Source organism: Diprion similis, chromosome 8 (genome assembly GCF_021155765.1).
Source record: "Diprion similis isolate iyDipSimi1 chromosome 8, iyDipSimi1.1, whole genome shotgun sequence".
NCBI lineage: Eukaryota > Metazoa > Arthropoda > Insecta > Hymenoptera > Diprionidae > Diprion > Diprion similis.
The window spans coordinates 13,617,746-13,637,405 of NC_060112.1; the positions used below are offsets into that span (position 1 = coordinate 13,617,746).

At 41.4% G+C, this 19,660-nt stretch overlaps 2 protein-coding genes across 2 annotated transcripts; one reads left to right on the top strand and one right to left on the bottom strand.

The window, feature by feature from the left end:
• Positions 1-10,706: 10,706 nt before the first annotated feature.
• LOC124409812 (ferritin subunit-like) lies at positions 10,707-15,508 on the bottom strand. Its single transcript, XM_046887668.1, has 5 exons — positions 15,253-15,508; positions 12,812-12,930; positions 12,544-12,705; positions 12,067-12,207; positions 10,707-11,284 (listed from the first exon to the last, which is right to left on the bottom strand). The coding sequence occupies exons 1-5, from the start codon at positions 15,320-15,322 to the stop codon at positions 11,129-11,131; spliced, it is 648 nt and encodes a 215-aa protein (XP_046743624.1). The 5' UTR covers positions 15,323-15,508; the 3' UTR covers positions 10,707-11,128.
• Positions 15,509-15,620: 112 nt separating this feature from the next.
• LOC124409811 lies at positions 15,621-17,545 on the top strand. The gene is made up of 4 exons (XM_046887667.1): positions 15,621-15,735; positions 16,342-16,536; positions 16,709-16,998; positions 17,118-17,545. The coding sequence occupies exons 2-4, from the start codon at positions 16,347-16,349 to the stop codon at positions 17,406-17,408; spliced, it is 771 nt and encodes a 256-aa protein (XP_046743623.1). The 5' UTR covers positions 15,621-15,735; positions 16,342-16,346; the 3' UTR covers positions 17,409-17,545.
• Positions 17,546-19,660: the final 2,115 nt, after the last annotated feature.

The window sequence follows — 19,660 nt, forward strand, 5'->3', positions numbered from 1 at the left end:
CGTAGGAATACAAAACCGAAACAGGACATATGGAATAATAGTACGGGTCTCGTCTAGACGGAATTCAATTAATAGTCCTTCCACTATTATTTCGTCGACGCTAGCTCGTCCTAAACTATAAATTACAGACACCCTTTTGTCACCAATACCCTCTCCTGGCCCTTCGCGCGGTCCAGTCACTCTCCAGACGTGTCCGGGCATTCCCGGTTGGTCCCGCACGCGCATCCCATTCATCCCGGCACCGACGCGCCTGTCGTTATAAAACAACACCTTCGGACGAGCCGTTATTTCCCGTGTGAGAGCCGGCCTCCATCCGGCGACCACCGGATGAATCCCGTCATATTTCTTTCCCGAAGGACCCACGAAACTTTCAGTCTCACTGATCCTTCACTTTATTAAAGTTTACTACGGTTCCAGCCATTGAAGTATTCTCGACAACATTTGCAAGGCCAACCTTCACGTCAGTTCGCAACTTCTGCTGATGGAATCAAGGTCTTGATAAGAATCCATTGCATAAGGGTGTGAGTTTTTCTTTTTTTCCAATATCTGAATTACAAATTGTGCCCCTTTGACCTCGTCGCCAACTTGCCGACCTTCAGCCTTCAACCCCTGACCTTAGTACGTAGGAAATAGCTGAGCTGATCTGATCAGGTGCGAAGGGCGCAGCGTGGGGTAAAATAGGGCGAGCTCAAGTCTGATCCTGCGCCGAGTTGTTCGTCCGCATCGCGTAACTTGTCTCGTTTAATAAACTCAAAGGAAAAGCTCTGCGGAGGAAGATCGTGGCTTACGCCGAGTTTCTGGTTGGGGCATATCTGCCCGCCCTCGACGAGATCATCGCGTCAAAAGAAACAACATCACGCGGGGTGAGTTAGGAAGCGTGTACGAAGCGTGTCCTGACGACAAACGAAAACAAGGTACCGCATTATTTTGCGTCGCGGATGAACCTCTCCCTCCTACGGGGAGTATTTTTCTTTGCCTTGAAAGAACCTTCGTCTCGTAATCCGGGTATCGCTTTACAATACGAAGCTTTCCCTGGGCCCTGTTCTGACTAGGTGGGGTCTCAACCGAGGGACTTCACGGGGTGAAAGATAATATTGACTCAGCAGTGTGCCGCCGCACGGTACCTCGCATGAGTCTACGTCTGACGAATGCCAGGGGAACGGATCCGTGACGTATAATAATGTTTGGCAACTGACCATGTGCAAAAAAGATGAGAATCACGAGCCAAGATTATCTTTGGCCAAAAATGCGCCAGCTGAAACGCATTTGCGAATTAATTGGACTTCTTGCTACTTGCAGACGAAGATTTTATTCCAACGACAGAGACAATTCGTCACTGATATAATCGTATGTGTTCAGTGGTTTTAGCGTTATCGGGTTTCTCTATATTACGACTCTGACAATAGCATTACAGGACCAGGAAGCGTCTGATTAAATAATGTTTCCGGAGTGCAGCGGTGGCTCGTATGTGATGGACTGCGGGGCAAAGTTTGGCTCAATGAGTTCTGAGAACGTGAATGCCGGGACAATTTCATTACGACGATAGCCGCCGAGTATATGATACTTGATATGTTTCGGACGTGCTTTCAATTGCCCATTGAGTGATTTGAGAGCGATTAACGAACCCTGTGCTGCGCGGTCCAACGTGTATAATAGAATCTGTCCGCGGCACGTCTCTCTGCGTGATCGACGTATTCTTATTGCGGAATAATTTACTGTCATGTTTCTTGATAAATTAAGAACAGGTAAATTCACGCGATTACAATCCAGCTACATCCCGCGATGCTTGTACCAAGGCGTTGGTCTGTTCCTTTGGATCGTTATCAACTGGTGAATTATGCATAAACGAATAAATGGTTAATAAAACGCGTTGCTTATGATGTTTATAATGTCGTAAAACTGAGGGGCGAAAAAATTTCCTTACCGCAAGCATTCGCGGCAGCAGGTATCGCCCAAGAAGACCGTAGGTGTGGTCTGGGCCCGGCTGGGATGCGTGCGATTGATCGTCAATATAAGCATCGATGAGTATCAATAGATATCGAATACCGTCAATTATCCATGATTTATACTCCTTTTACACGACTTTCAATGTTAAGTGATGAGAATATACCTTTGCTCGTTACGTAAATTTGCAATTGTGTATATATATGCTCTTCGTGTTTCGGCTAGTCCCTTTGCAAACCACCCATGCATCACCGATATGGAGAGGGAAAATCTTTCTTTATCTTGCTTTATGGTGTCCCAATAAAGTAGCTCTGAGTGGCAGCGTCTTGCAGATATAATACGATAATCACGTACGAAAACCTTATAGAAGGTGGAACGCAATAATGTGATTCTATCGCGATGTCCTATTTTGAACAAATTAGTGATCAAAGTAATCAATGAACCCAGAGATACATTGTTCGTTCCATAATGAAGTGAAAGTCGACCGTGTGAGTGACTGAGAAAATCTCAAGAGGATGTTGTTGATATAGGGAAGAATGCCCGTGAAAAGCAGCCAGTTTTTTTTGTTTAAAAATTGGTAGTACTTTTAGTGTGCAAAAATTTTACAATGGCGAATTGAAGGGTGGTGATAGCGGAGCAGAATAAATTGCAGAAAACAACAGGACATTCTATTAACGAGAGGCCTTCAATCATCATTACATTAGCGAAGTAACGACGCATTAACATCCATCAAGTAGCTGTCGTTAGTGCTTGTCCAGTGTCCATCGCTGAGTGCATCACGACGTCGCAATGGCGGCCGGAAACGCTTGAAGCAATCACGCATCGGCTTCCGCGACGCGACGACGTGACCGTCATTCTCAAGAATGAAGCAAGGCTCGCCTCGACTCCTTCCTCGAGTACCTGGGTATACAGTAGGCACGCATCGAAAACGCTTTACGTCCGTCGTTCAATTCCTGGACGGGACAACCGACGTGGACAAGAGAGTGAAGAGTAAAGAGGGAAGTCGACATCGGATCGCTATAGCTCGTGCATGTTCACACTTAGTCATCCGAATGACAAACACGATTTTGGGCGAAGATACACGCCCACGCGAATGGGCCAGCAGTAGAAGATTGCTTTGAATGTACCTGAGCTTGTAACTATAATTTTATTTCCTACGTGAAGACAGCAATCGGGGTGCTGAAGAATCTCTGTACAAATTTCCTGCGAGGGAGCAGTGTCTTTCAAGCTTGACAAATGGGAAAAATTCAGATTCATTCATGTTGTAATTATTCGATCGAAAACCTTATCCCTGAACTACATGGGTAGAAAAATATTGTGACATGAAAAAAGATTCAGGTGTTTCGAGACCCATTTTGTTTATTAATGAGCAGCAATTGACGGACGTTATATGGAACTGAATGAATTATCATTTTTTGATCAAGTTACGCAGCTGACTTATGGATTAAAATTCCTTGTGGGTTTGATTTGGATTAAGATCAACCATACCGCGAAACTCAACGATGAGCGTGTCACTTCGCTGAAAAATGATCACTCAAACCTTTCTTTACTACCATCAGCAAATTGATCACATTGGGTAAACTGGAATGTGCTCCATAAAGTCTGAAACTTCGTTTGTACGGCTGACTTTTTAAACAGTGTAAGAAATGTGTATCTCTTTTCCGTTGCTTCATCCAAAGACGAACTCTACAAACGACGGAGAAGACATCATTTGGGGCATATTTGAAGCGAAATGCACTTGGAGGGCAGATGTTCCCGGTCTCTCCACCCTGCAAACAGAAGAGCAAACATGAGAAGAAGCCCCACATTCACTTTTCACTGCGACCGTTGCTTTTCACTGTCTCGTTGGGCTGATGTTAGTGGTTGCCGGTTTTTTCACAAACAGACCTGCAGCGGAGAAGTCCGGGGGCAAGGCTAAAATTTGAACAAGAGCACCTGTCTTCAGTCCATTACCCAGGGTCAAATATTTACGGTAGAGACCTCATATTTATCGGGAAGCCTTTTCACTGTAAACAGAGCATTAATTAGTCCAGTCAAAGTAGCGACTAAAGAGGTCTGAAGAACTCGTACGTCACGCTATCCTTTCGTAAAAATTGCCGCAATTTTATGCACTTATCAAGAAACAAAAAGTGCTGACAGTGACGATCGCGGAGAAAAGAAGGGAACGGAAGTAAAATAAATAAAATAAAGCTCACAGCTTCGCGGTGGTTGGAAAATCACAGCCTCCCTATGGGGGTGAGGATCGGGGTGTGCGATACTGCAAGCTCGTAGTTTGGCTTACCGAAGCAAGGAGCAGGCGTATCCTCAAACTTCCAACGAGGCATAACCTTCGCGTGGCGCGGCGTTTCGGGAAAGACTAATTCGGAGGAGGAAGGAGTTGGTCGCGGTATCCTCCAGGGACGTCTGCGTTGCCCACCGACTTTGGTACAAACGACGCCAGCAGAAGGATAGAAGGAAGGGTTAGAGCGAGCGGAGTCTCGCTTAATTAAATAAAACGCCCCCAATCCCGTCGCTCCCGGTTTATACCAGGCTTGTAGGCGGCAAGTCAGGGTCGGGATGCATCTCCACTTGAGTCTTTCCTCGTTGACGGTCGTTCCCATCAACCGACGAAAATCCTCACGTACAGAAGAGGGTCGTCAGGCCTGTTCCTGTCATGTTGCTTGTACCAAATGTTTTCGCCCTCACGTGAAACGTGCGTCAGCACGATTCCTGAGTACGAAATATCATCGTTTATTGCTAGTGAAAATTCTCAAGCTAAAACAGTATCCTTGCAATAATTTTTAAGGAAACGGCACAACCTGAGAGACAAAATGTGCAGGCATTGGGAATACGAGTATACCTTCTGCTCCAGCTTTTGACGCTCTGGTGAACCCCATTAATCAGAGTCTTGTGCTCTTATATTCTTAAACTAAGCTGATCTGTATTTGTCTTCTAAATAAGCAGAACGTACAGGAAAAATTAAACAAAAAATAACGCCCCACATTCACCGACCAAAACACGATGTGAACTGAATTCTGTACTGCGGTTAGAAAGGTTTCGTTAAAATTTTTCTTGCCCTCGTTTATAACGCTTAAGAATTTACGCCATCACAATTTTTGCCGTGTAAACAGCACCGTCTACTATACTGTTTAATTCCACACTTTTTATCCACCGATTTCACCACCGCAGATGTGCGGGGAGCACTTGAATTATTTCAACACTGCGTATAAAAATACGTACACCGTATACTTAAGGAGAGTAAAAAAATGTCTGCTGCACGAATTTCTTACAAAATTTTACGTCAAAATCTGGCGATGATGATTTCGAGAAACTAGCGTAGAAAACGAAGATTCGTTTTATCTTGCGCAAAGGTTTGTGTGAAAAATTTATCTTTTCATCCCCTCGCAACATATTCTGTCTCTTTAAATCGGAGTGAACTGCATGTAAAGGGTAGCGTAAAATCGATAGTCTATGCCAGCCTCGATCCATGGGAAAAGTGGCAAATTAGTCGAGTGATAAAAAGATCAACTGATCCATTCTGCGTCTCAGGACCCGTTTCGTTTAAGGGTTTGCTCCACTCTGTGGCAGGTCGGGTTCAAGGCGGCGTATCATTTGCATTGGCAGGGCTCGGCTCGTCGCGTCGTGGCGCAGATATCACAAGCGATAGAGTCCTAACTACGAGAGCGAGGGGACGAGGAGTAACGACCATGCTGGCTCGCATCACGTCGGTATAAATTACGTCCCGTGCGTCTCGGAATGAGCGTCGCTGTCGCCGGAGCTTTGCCACCTTCGTCGCGGTTATTACGAACAGATTGCGCGTAGGCAAGGGGGTACAATTTGCCACTATACCCAGAGCATGCCTGCAACCACTTTTTCGCTCGTGGATCCGGGTGCCTATTCCATAACGCTTCGAGAGGCACCATCAACCCCCTCCTCGACCTTCGCATCCGAAGACCGCCCGCCCACGTCGCTACACGTCGAACCGATTTCACGCCTCTTCGGAAAAACATGTTTCCTACTTTTCTCACATTTTCGCGTCGAGCACGTATGCTGTAATTATTTTAACGGCCGTTTGAATTCAGCACTTTCAATGGGCTTACGTGTTTCTGTCAGTCTTTTTGACCTTATACTCAAATGCGTAATCAATCATGAAGATCATGGTTAGATTATAAGACGGTAATATATCATCCACCCAGTATGCATGAAAATTTTTAAGTTTTCTTAAGAAGCGATCGTCTTTCGTAATTACGTCATGTACCAAAGTCTTCTATCGTTCATTATTAACCTTAAAGTATGACTGTCGTTGAGGGGTTTTAGTGATGGAAATTAGTTATCTTGGACACGATGAAAAGTGAAAGCTACGAAGAACAAAGAAAAAATTCTAACAATGACGAATGTTGTACATTTGCCTAATATTTCATTTCACGACACTCCAAAATGATATTTGTTGATGCAAGCGTAATTCTAGACACAAGACTTGCGACTGTGCTGGATCTTTTCTAAGTTTATTCTTGAGAAGAAGAATTCCTGAAACTAAAGGCAAGAGAAAAGGAAGGACTGGTTCAATCTACGTGTCTCTTCTCTCGGAGTACAAAGAGGTATTTCTCCCTTGGGGTATTTCTGTTTCATGTCCATCTCATCAGGTTACCCTACGATGACACTGATACGGCTCTTGTACGTAAAGCTTTCCACTGACGCCGAGCGCGCGACGCGAGAAGTGGAGAAGAACTCGTAGGGATTACGTCGTTCCAGTATTCTCGGTGGAAACTTTTCACATACATATATACGTATAGCAGGAAGCCTTTAGTTTCTACTAATGTCACGCTCTGGCCATCTACGCTGTTCGTGATAAAAATAAAAACAAAGGCAAACAAACGAGTGGATAAAAGTGTATTCGGTACGGTACTTCGAAAGTAGATACGCCGACGTGCCGGTGAACTGTGGGCGTTCGTTGAGAGGTTGCATGATTTAGGGAGATTGCTAATTTATTTGGCTAGGCCTCGTCTGTATGCGTATTGCAAACGCGGTTGGTATTTTGTGTAAATTATGATTTACATGGAAAATAATTCGTAACGGCCAAGTAGCGAAGAATCGTTAACGATAAGATGACGAAGCGGGTGCACCGTGCACGGCCAAGCAGGTAACGAAGTGTGCCGAGCACGAGAGAAGTCACTTTCCAATCACGTCCCTCGTCCAGTCTCGGCTATTGCCAAGCTCATTACTCGTCCTGTATACTACAAATGGTAATCCCGTCGCGCAGGTATAACTCGGCTCGAAATACTTCATGTCTGATCGTTAAATAACGTAGTTGAATTTTTGACTTGATACTTTTATACCTATAGTCAGAAACCAAAGGCTAACAAGACGTAGCCGTCAATCGGGTTCCCCAGAGCTACTACCAACGCCTAGCTTAGTTCTCTGTAAAACTGACTGGTAACACCACCGTTGAAATATCCATACTTGATCTCTATCGTCTTGTTTTTCGACGTGCTAGTAGCGCAAGTCCAATATAGAAGCCCAGGAATATATGGCCGCAGATATCTCTCAAGGACAACTCCTGAAGCCACGTCGAGAGAAGCAAACCTTTCATAGAAGATACACCGCGTCCCATATTGAGGCATTATATCATCTTATTCGTGGCTCATTGTCGGTACAGCCTGTGATATATGAACTCTGGGCGATGTGTAATAATGGTAAGCACGAGGTACGCCTACCTACTGGAGAGTGAGTCCGACACTTTACATTACCTTGGTACCCACCTTGGTGCTGAACTACGCTTCAAGACGCTGCAATGCTATGTATAGGTCACGCCGAGCGAAGCTATCCTCTCCTATGTTAAGGCATACCTACTACCGTGCCTCGGGTGCTTCATATCGTCCTGGTTTATGGATATCACCGGTTTTCTGTGTACAGGCACGAGCTGATCTCATATCACAGCCATAGCTTAACCTGTATTTTACATATACCGATCTTCACCGGTTTGACGACTGTTCGGTTGCATCAGCACCTTCATGGTCTTCTTTACGATTTCATTTGGAAGACGACGACGCCTCTTATGATCGAAGCATCGGAAGTTTCAGCTTCTTTGGAGTGACGAGTTTTACGGTTTCCGCATTTCACGCCGCGGTGGACAAGGTCACGTTCCATTCACGACGATCACTCGACTCTCATTCATTTTTTCACTTATAGTCCGAGCCCCACTTAATGCATTTTTATGACGCTATTCAGGTTCCACCCATAATTTTTGTGCCGAACGTGCGTAGCGTGTCGGGCACGGTAGACAAGGTGGATTTGAGACGATGATCTTTAAAAAACCGCGATCGAATGCAACTCGTTGGAATCCTGCAATCCAAGATCGTGAGTATTCGTAAGTGACGTAGAGTTTATAGACACACGTGCCCAACTAAAGAAAGGGGAATTTATTCTTGGACCTGTTCGATTCCGGTTCTGAGGTTCGCGAGTGAACACGAGTTACCCCATGCCTTTGACAAGTGAGTAAATTTTACAAGGTAATGAGCGACTGATTTATCGCATCAATTGCCCGCCGTCAACGTGGCGCGTATAATCAGCAATAAGAATGATTTAAACTCCTCGTATAACTTGAAACATGTTCTGATTTGCCAATGTGAGTAATATAACGTCGAACCGACGCTGGACTTGGTGTTAACTGAGGTCCCAGTCATACCGATCATACCTACTCACATGTTAACTTTATACGCTCACTCTTCCCGTTGCGGTGCATGCAGTTCGGTATCACCGGAATTATCTGACGGTCGTGAGCAGGGAATTGTCAGATAATGGTTAGTGCTGCAGTAAATAGTAATGGTTGTTGCCCCCTTGTTAGCTTGTTAGACTGGTAAAACAAGTGTCGCCGTTCCGAGGACGATTAACGACCAGAATCAAAAACGGATTATCTACCTCACGTTCGAGCTGTGAAATAATTTTTTTCCCGGTACACACATTCCGGTATTCCTGACTTCAGCACTATAGGTTAGAAAGAAATTATCCCTGCGGATTTTATGGCTTTGGTTGGATGGGTAAAAATGTGATTCTAGGCCAGAAGAAGCTGGATTAGATGTCTCTGCGCAGGCTTGTACATTTCTCTTCAATTATCATGCTGCACGTTATCAAGGAAAGTACAGAGTATATATTATAGGAAAAATTGTCGCAATTTATTGTCACTGCGACGATCTGAAATGAGTCTCTTCGAGCGATCGTGGAGTCGTTAAATGTAGAATTACCTTCGGAGATTAATTGAGGTTCGGAGTGCTTGCTACCCGCGGTGTTTAACTTGCGGTCTCGCGGGTAGGTAAATTCCCGAGTGAATCTTCCCTCAGGTCTGTGTACATGAATCGGCGGTGAGATCAAAGTGAGAGAGATTATGTATCGGCTCGAATTGTCAACATCGAGTCGTACACCTACTCGGATAGTCGGTATGTACTCGTAAGCTCACAACCTGTCTCGTTGGCTGAATTTTGGAGAAATGCGACCAATTTTGTCGATCTGTCAACAGATCTATCTGCAACTGCTTTTAAAGTATGAAGCAGGTTTTTTTTTAGGAATCCAATGAAGAAACTTAGTTAGTCAACATGTCGAGGTCCATGATGAACGAACTTTTTGCATGACAGATGATGTTTATTTGGTCTTCTGCTCAACCGAAACGACATCCAATGGAAGGAGTCGATTTCTATGATCAACTTGGAAACGGACACTAGACAAAAGCTTGCATGTATGACTACAAAACCCGCGTATATCGCTGCAGGTTATCTCGAGGTAGGAAGATCGAAGTAAGGGCAGCCCGGGTTCCTTCTTGGTTCAGAGTTCGAGTATAATCTGCGTATAATCACTGCCCCCGTTGCCCCCTTCACTTTGCAGCTCAGGTATATTCTCGCACCACTTTTCCCTCAAAGTCGGCATTGTGAGCTGCCCGTCTCGATCCACCTCTTCCATGTATCGCTGATTTCTGGATTCCGTGTCAGAGTTCGCGGGATTTCTTGAATACGGGTTATTGTATTCTTTCTACATACTCACAGCCTCACCTTGGTTCACTAAGTGCGGTAATTATTATCGATGTTGCCATTCAAGCGGTGAATTCCTTCGCAAAACTCGGTAATAACCGACACGCAAAGCTCAATCCGACGATGAAGATCTTCACCGAATTGTATAACAGCTCAGAATTTTCCCTGGCGATCATTTTTACGCTCTAAACTCGGGTATACTTGTGCTCAGCAAAAGCTAATATTGTACATTGATTTCTTGTCTTATAAACTTGTCAAAAACGTCGAGGCCTTTCAAGTGACGCTGCATTTGGAAGAGGAAATGACCAATGAGAATCAGGGTGAATTAAACCCTTGAAAAAAAGGCTCTGTTCAGCCTCAGGATACCTGTGGTTTCTGTAAGTATATATACGGTGTACATAAGGCGTATGGAAGCAAGGATATTGTCTCAAACGAAAGCGAGCGCTCCGCCAACGCAGCATCTGGCGCAATGTTGAGCCGCTTTTAATCAAGCTTAAGCTCAACTAGTCGCGCACACGAAGTAACGGCATTACGATGGGACAATACGACGTCTGGCAAGTAGCGATAGGTACCCGAAGTTGGTTTATGTGACACGTTGTGAGGAGTGTACGGATCTCGTGGCTTGCATTTTCATAACAACGCGATAAAAATATCAGTTTTGGTGTTACTCTGTGTACTCGGAAACGATTTCTGTAGTTATAGCCAACGTTATCAGTTGTAGGTAATACCAGGATGTAATAATATTTTTTAAATAAATATAAGTCAGTGCGGTGTTTCTTTATTCACTCATTGTCGTTTACAATATGACATTCAATCACTGATTTACGAAGAATATGAACTTTCTTCTTTATACCTTGTCTTAAAACTATGACGCGCACTTATGACTTACAGCCATATTCAGAAATAATGATGCAGGATTGTATTTTTCTTACACTACTGAATTATTGCTAGGCTATGGCTTACTTAGAGAGAATTTCTAGCACTGGTGATTTATATGGGAATACACCTTATGAATTTGTTGTTACGTAATGAACAAGGGACATTGGAAAACCAAGTAACTACACGAGCATACTGTATGCGATAGAATCCAATTCAAGTTGCCATTTACAATTAGTTCTAAATATGACCGATTTTTAATAAAAGGAAAATTAAACATGTTCCTTGTCTCCTGCATCAAACGATATTGTTTATAGTTCTCCGTTGAGCAGTTTCTTGTCAAACAAAAATTCTCCAATCGGTCCGTAGGAGCTTACCATTTTTTGAAGGGTTGTGTATTTTCCAGCTAGATCACGCTGCCCTCTGTATTGTTCATCCAGGAAATCGGCGGTAAGATAATCTACCAACTATAAAAAAAGGCAAAAGATGTACTATATTACATGGAAGTAGCGGCTTGATAGAAATATTTTAGTCCAATATCGTGTGCTGTAACAAATTTGGACTCTCGACTTAGAAACGGCTATTTTTCTTCAACGCGTTTGTCAATCCGATTTGAAAAACTCTGGCAAAATATGATATTCGTTTGGGAATCCTCAGCAAATTTCAAAATAAAAAGTTCCGTAAAGAGTTTATATATTCAGCTTTAAAAACTGAAAAAAGAATTTTGTCAAAACCACTACGTTTCTGAAATTTGTAGATAGAATAACGTCTACCGGTTGAAAAAATAATTTCTGTGAACCGAATCTGGGCGACAGGGCTAAGTACACGATAAATCGAGAAAGTACATATCATGTTTTCCATAAATAACTATGATGTCAAGTACCGACTGAGGCTATATGATAGACGCGAAGAATTAAATAATGTTGTATTTGAGACCTGTAAGAATTAGCATCGTGATCGTGATAACACTCTTCAATATTTCTTAATGTTATCTCGTACGTGCAGCTCTTTGAATAACGATACAAGCTCTGCTACACGATAATTTGTAATCTGGCTTAATCATAATTGATTGATTATTGGTAGAACGTCATTTTCAAATTTCACAGATCCTTTTATAGATGAAGGCTTTATGCGATATGACTGCCAAGCTTGCAATTTGTAACAATGTAGAAATAAATTTAATATGTGCGATAAGCGGCGGTGAACAAGTATTCAATAATTTTTAATTTATATGTGTAACAGTACTCACGTGATAATCGTTTTTAGCTGCATTTGGTGGTGTTTCGCAGTTGGAAATTACTTTTCGAATGTTCGTAGTAACTTCGACTTCCTTGGCAAGAGCATCTTTAAGTGCTTGTGCTCCGTTGAACCAATTCATTTTCGGAGCAGTCTAATATAGACCAGGGCAAGAGAACAAAAATTTTCTGTGTTAATAATACATTTACTCGTCCGAAATACAGTCTAATGCGGTTAGTATTTCGCGTCATTTTATACAATCAAGTATGGATATTGTCGAGATATGTTTTTATACCTTCAAAACTATTTAATGCATTTGAAATGATCAGATTCATCTTTAATTAAATAGTAATTAATTATATCATCCGCAATGAGTTCAAGTTATTTCAAATTACTTTCGAGTGGAAATCTTTAATCAAAGTTAGGGTGGTTAGTATTGGAGCTAATATTTTTATTTGCCAATAGTCCTTGTCAATGAATTAAAACTTACCAGCGGTGCTGGGAGTAGATTCTGGAAATCCTGAGTTACGTCTCCTCGCATTAACATATATTCTATAAGTTTGATTGCATGTTCACGTTCTTCATCGGCTGCATGCATGAACAACTTGCTGAATCCAGGTCTGCTTACACTGTCACGTGCAAAGTAAGCACCCTGAAGGTGAAAATGTGATGAGAAAAAGTAACTTGTTTCCGAAGGTCGAAAGGTGAGGAGGTCATTAGATTTTCAGGATGAATAGCATAATAGAATGGCTTATTACCATGGCGAGATATGTCATGGACGCGCCGATTTCCATTTTCACCTGGTCCTTCAATTCGTCGGTACATGATCGAACCATGTCTACCCATGGCGTATCGATCTTAGCATCCGGAATATGACCTTCAAAGGGAAATTGAAAAATTAGTAACTGTAGCGTGAATTTTGGATAAATGTTACAATTGTTTGAAAAGGTTGGATAATTTTCAATTCATGTCCTTGGCGCGTAGTTAAAGTTCCCCGACATGATTGTTTCTTGTAAACATATTCATGATATCAAATATTTGAAATTGCTTATCGTGTCTTTGATTGTTTATTTGTTCTTTGTGAACGCTGGCTACTGAATAGTCAATAATTTCCGGCCAATTGAACTTTGTTACATTATAACGGTGAGTTAGTCATTACCTCAATCTTTCTAATCGTGCTTGACCTATATCCACTAATAACAATAATTTAATTTGTTGAGTGGAAAAAATTAACAAAGAAGGAAACAACTTGTGTTTCATAATTACGAGACAATGGAAGTCCTAAAAAGACGATGTACATACAAAGACGTTAGATGCAATCTAAAATCACTCAGCATACACTAGGAATTGTTATCAAATGACCATTTGATAAGATTAGACTATAACAAACTAAAAAATATTCCACTTCAAATACAGATTGCATTTACTTGATTTATATCCAAGATATAGTCACTAAGTGACTTTTAATTGCTTGTTTAGATGTTACATTTTGTTATCAATATCGTTTTTTTCATTGAATTTTCAATCAGTTTTAGGGTTGGTGCTAGATAAAGTGTACATTAAACTTCCAATCGTATTCTTATCTCGTACCATACAATATGTACCTTGAACCGCAAGGAGCACAATACTGAGTTCTTTCGTTTTCTTGTGTAACGTTCTTTCAGTTAATTGGAATTTCTTTGTATGAAACAAAGACTAACCGCGAGATGCATAATTCGATGAGTAATGTGAAGCGTGATTGCCTTTCAACTATTGTATGATATTCAATAAATTATCTGAAGGCTTATACGTTCCCCTGATAATTGGGCTGTGACGTGTTGACGATGGTAATTGAACAGATCAACCTCGTTTCATTTTTATTTTTGTCGAACAACTTTTATAGATATTGAAAACTAGCTGCTGCTCGATAAATTGGTGATGAAACATTTGGCAACAATTAGTGATCTGCTAATTGAAATATTGCTCACTGTGCGGTGTTTGCGCCGTAGACAATATACGTGCTCACAAGTGATCACGTGAGACATACTTATCGATGTGTTTCTCTTATCTGTATATGGGTGGACACTGTTGCCGATCGATGTGGGCGTTATTTAGTAAACTTTGATCCAGATGCTTATTATAATTTATGACAATTATCTTTTAAAAAGTCCTAAAACGTTATTTACGAATCGTTCATATCAATTATATTTCAAGCATCATATCTATTCTGTCCCACATTTATTCCGTCATTACAGATGCAGATATCAACTTTCATTCTTCCTTGTTTTACAGATACAAATTTAACGCAAAGTGACAAGTTATCAGTTACCAAAAGAAAATGTAAAAAATTAATATTTTGGTTGTGGATTATATATTTCATGATCACTTTTCCACAATTTTATGTGAAAATGTTATTTAATGGTTTCTCAACAAGCTGAAATATTTTTTTCTTACAGTGCATGGAATTCCTAACAGGTATACGTTTTTATCGTTAGCTTTGTTCTTTTCGAGTTATTCTCACTTGAATAAATTTTCGAGCAAATCCAAAAAGTTTGTCGAAACCAAGCTAGCAGATTGTCAAATAAACGAATACGTATATTCGTATTTTTGGTATACAATAGAACAGAAAATATTTAGTAAAATCAAGAATTGTGAGGGTTTCAAAGACTAAATTTCTTAAGAAATATTTTCATACGTTGTTGGATTACTTTTCATGACAACACTTTCTTGCTTGAAAAAAGTGTGCTGTGAAAAAAGGTAATTGTTAAGATTTTCCCAATCCCAATCATTTCTGTCAATGTATAGCTTTTGGCCGATCCGCGCTTCGATTATCAAATTTCATTCTTTTACTTCGTTGTTGGCACGCGTGAGCGTAGAGAGAAAGGAGGAAGGGGAAAAAAATTCCTGCCTTCATTATCAGAAAGCAAATCAGTAATCCGCGAATTTTGACCTACTGGATCAAGACTGGTTTAAACATCACGCGTGAATGACGAGTAAATAGTTTACGTAAACGATAAGGAAACGTCTAATGATTCTAGTCACTGTATAAGTGCTTTGGAACGCGTGGCGTAAATGGCAACACTGTAAATCAGGGCTGTACAACGCGTGATCTCAGCATTCCATTGGAAGAATATCTGTGCACTCTCTATTCTTGAATCGTTTTGAATTTCTGGCACAAAGCTTGGTGGTAAGATAATAATGACAAATCGATTATACTTACATGTCGATTGAACGCCTGGAGCGACATAAGCGACTCCGAAAACGAGAAGAAATCCGTAGATAAAATTCATCGCGCCAATGTATCTTGCCGGTGAAAGAAGATCGAAAAATATTCAAGTATCTCGAACGATCGAAGCTTGTTAAAGTAAGAACGTCTCTTGTTTCGAAGCTACCTTTATACACACTGGCATAGAAGGAAGCTTCAAAGCTTGTTCAGATAATATGCCCAACTACACTCTCGAGCCGACCATCAGCGCCTTAAAAACAAAGTACACTGCTGCGTGTGTAATTCACAGTAGTTTAGCACTGTCATCGTTGGCTTATCACCAGATACTGCTGCGCACTGTGCTCCGCGCATGCGCGTTGGATCGATCAAATGACCACTCGACGTGAAGAACATTCCCCCCGTTAAATGTTTATTGTTCAGTAGAGCGTCGAAGCGAGAGTATTCACGCTACCAGCTGAGCGGCCAACGTTCATAAAGGTACGTTCTATTTCCGCGTGATTTCTGGCCGCGACCTTTGTCGCGACAAACTATCATTTCATTCCTTTTTCAAATCTCTTCTCGAGCAACGAACGCAATCGGCCTCTCTCACCGTCCATGCTTTTCCCGCGGTGAAATATCTCTCTAACCGCCCGTGTACACATATATACATCTATACATATATGTGTGTATATATGTGTGTAAAATATATATACGTATACACAGTTTAGCTCGTGGGTGTATCGGAAATACTTCAGGGGCGTCGCAGGCTTCTTTGTAACTGAAGCGTAGTAACCTTTGGCATGCAAATTCTGCTGGTGTGTCAGATAATTATCACGCTGTTTACATTTCTATAACATTTCGAATATTTTATCGCGTTTCCTGTCGCTGATTATTTTTTTCCTATTAAAATAAATATATTAACTATACGATTTTTTTATTTTTTTTATTTTATCGCACCTCTTACTTTTCTTCCAATTTTTCGGTCCAGGTCTTTCACCGATGTAACTTCAAAAAACAATTCGATAAATGCTAAACTTTTTGCTATATCGAATAGCTGTAACCGTTTCCTTGTGAGATTAATTTTATCTTCACGTCATTTTTCAGCCAATATGAAGGTTTTCATAGTTCTTACCGTTTTGGCGGTGACCATTTTCATCCCGGCCAAGGCCTCGATCAGGGGTACGGGCCCGGGGCGGAGTGGGGTTCCTCGATCAGCTTCGGCCGCGTTTTTGGACACGATTCCGAAAGCATTTTGTTACTACGATGTCCAATCTGAATGTAGTCGCCAGTCGCACACGGGTACTTTTGCTCTTTCATACTAATTTTTATTTCAAGTCATATGAATGGTATTCACTGAGTACAGAGATCATTTGAAAATAATGATTTGGAGGATAAAGACGTATCAGGATCAACTTTTCGACCTCAGCGCGTTTTTTTAAATATTTTAGTATTATTTTACAAATTTTTTCAGCTGATGTGAAATTGACAAATTGTAACGCCTTGTACGGAAAGTTTGGCGGTATACAGAGCAAGCTTGAACAATATGCCAATGCTCTCATCGAAACGAGTTTCAAATACTTGACGGTGTCTAGTTACTTCGGAAACTTCGAGAGGAATCGTATGGGGCTGAAACGATTATACAGGAAGTTGTCCGACGAGGCGTGGGATGATGCGAAAGATCTTATCAATTTCATCACTCTACGTGGTGGAGAAATGCACTTTGATAATAGGGCAACCTATTGGGACAGCGATAAAACAAGGGTGAACGAATTTTTTTTTCAACATAATGGAATCTATTGTTATTTTAATGATTCGATAGTGTACAAATTGCTACTAGTAGTGCATTGTACTTTAATGTATATATTTATATTTAAAAACAGGACTTGCAAGTCAATGAAAATGATCTGTCGGAGCTTGAGAGAATGAGTAACGTTTTGGATAACTACAAGATGTTGGCAGACGAAGCTATAAAAATACAAAGAGAAGTGGTGAAGCATACTGACGCAGATGGATCCGTTGCACACTATTTTGAAGAGAGATTTTTCAAACGACAAACTAAAACGGTTCACACACTCTCCGGTTACGTCAATGATCTCAAGCGGTTCTTTGCGGACGCTGATGCGTCACTTGCACTATTCCTTTTCGATGAATATTTAAAAACATCTGTATAAATTCTTCCATAGTTACGATGTTATAGATTAATTTTTATTTTAGTATCAATGATGATGATAATAATGATACAGGTGAGTTTTCTTCTTTCTTCATTTGTTCTCTGTAAATTGTAATATACGATGTTTCAAGACGGTTTTACTATTATTGTACCTGTTTCTATAAATTGTGGTTCATCTATTAACTAGAGACTGAAACTACATTTACACAATATACTTGTAGAAGGTACTTATGAAATCACGTGCCTAGAAGCCCCGATATAGTTGAGAATCTCAAGACCACCTAGGTGGTAGGTTTTAAAGGAGACCGGGTCTAATAAATTTCATTTCCGCTCTAGCCAGGCAGTCTTGAGGGCCCTAAAGGCCTCCAAGTATTTCCTTTGAATCACTCCTGCGATCATTTCTCCTCTTTGAATCGTATAAATTGCTGCTGCGAATATTAAAAAGATGCGAGGACGCGACATAACACGGCTCTGATAACTTCCGCCTTTTTCTTACTTATTTTTTTCCCCCTTTGATTCAACCCTTCGCAACTCGTATTTTCGCATTTGAACCGTATGACAAAAGCGGCGCATGCAGGGGCGTATACAAATATCGTGCCTACTGCCGGGATAAAAGATATCTCCTCTTCATTAGACATCCCAATCCCCAATCGCTGCGAGCCACGTGATAAGTACTGCTTCCTTTGTCATTTTTCCCCCTGTAGCTACGGCTTGGATCCGTGACACCGAATTGCCCCGAGGCCATATGACACTCTTGATTCACCATTCAACCAAGAAACTTCATAATTAAAATTTGCGACAAAAGTAACAGAGGAAATATCCCGCCTCACGTATCTCGCCTTACGACAAACAGCGTGTGTGCATCGATTCGAGGATCGATAGAATGCACAATTTATTCGTTAGTTTAATATCAGTCTCATTTGTCTCTTGTGTATAATGTACTGCGCACTAAATGACCGGTGAGACAATATCTAGCATGGTAGCTAAAAATAATGTGGACATTTCGATTCATTGTTGACTACATAAGTTTGTGGTCACAGTTTCGTCACGTATATATGCATAAGTTGTGGGAGCGTTGGATCCAAGATGGAGGACTGAAACATCAAGAGCGGAAGCTCATTTCATCATTTATATCGCTTGATAAAACCTGAAATTTCAGGATTCGTTATTTCTTATTTGATACTGGCTTGTATAATACTAGAAGTGGTGGCTGGTTGAAAATCAGGATTGGGTGTATCTGCGCAAGCAGGCCAAGGCGGTGTGAAAGTGAAGAAACGTAATCTCGGCAACTGGCCTTAGACACGTGTAAATAGACGGGAGACTGGCGATGAGCACAGGCTGCAGTCACTAAGGCGCACTGACGTCTATTTTCAAGGTGGACTTGGTCGTTATTTAAAAAAAAACCATTGTACCAGTACCTTCGATACCAGATCTAGCGTCTACTACGCAAGTAAGAACAGAGGTCCACATGCCGAAATATTGGGAGATCTTCCAATTGTTGGAAGAATATGGACTCACTAGTGGTACCGTGGGCGATAGAAAGAGAAGACAACATAACTTTTAGGGATGGGCAGTTCGTTTTGGATGTTTAGGCAGACGTGCAGGGATTCAGTTGAAGACTGCCACTGTGAAAGGGGTCGTGAATTTCGCACTGGAGTCCCGATCGAAGGAGTATTTTGTACCTCGACTAGTATCAGATTTGTAGATCGAATATGGATGGAGTGGATCCGGTGACGTAAGAAACAGACAACGGAGTAACGAGGTGAATGATCTGCGAAGGATCAAGAGATGTTGATTTTACCTACTGTAAGACAAAGAGTTCAAGCTAGAGTAGCAATCAACCAAGTCTGAATCGACAGAATGTATCGAACGAAATGAAAGAAAGAAGTTTTAGTGTGAAAAGGACACGCCGATCAAATTATAGAAACATCGATCAACCCGACGGAGCAGTTATATTACAACAGAGTAATGAAAAGACTCAAAGGGAAGAACAATATAGTTTCCCGCCCGAAGAACCTGTTCAAATGCGAACAGTTACAGATCCAGTTATAATTGTAGAGAACCGGACTGAGAACGAATAAAGCGATACATCGTCAGTGGAGGATGATAACAGTGTTATAAGTAGCCTTAAGTGGAATCTAACCGATCGTGATTAAATCGGCCAGCACAGCATCAACGACGTGACGAGACCAAACCGTCTTGGAAACCGTCTTGGAGCGTTTAATCCTCGGGAGTAGAGATGCTCTGGAATGA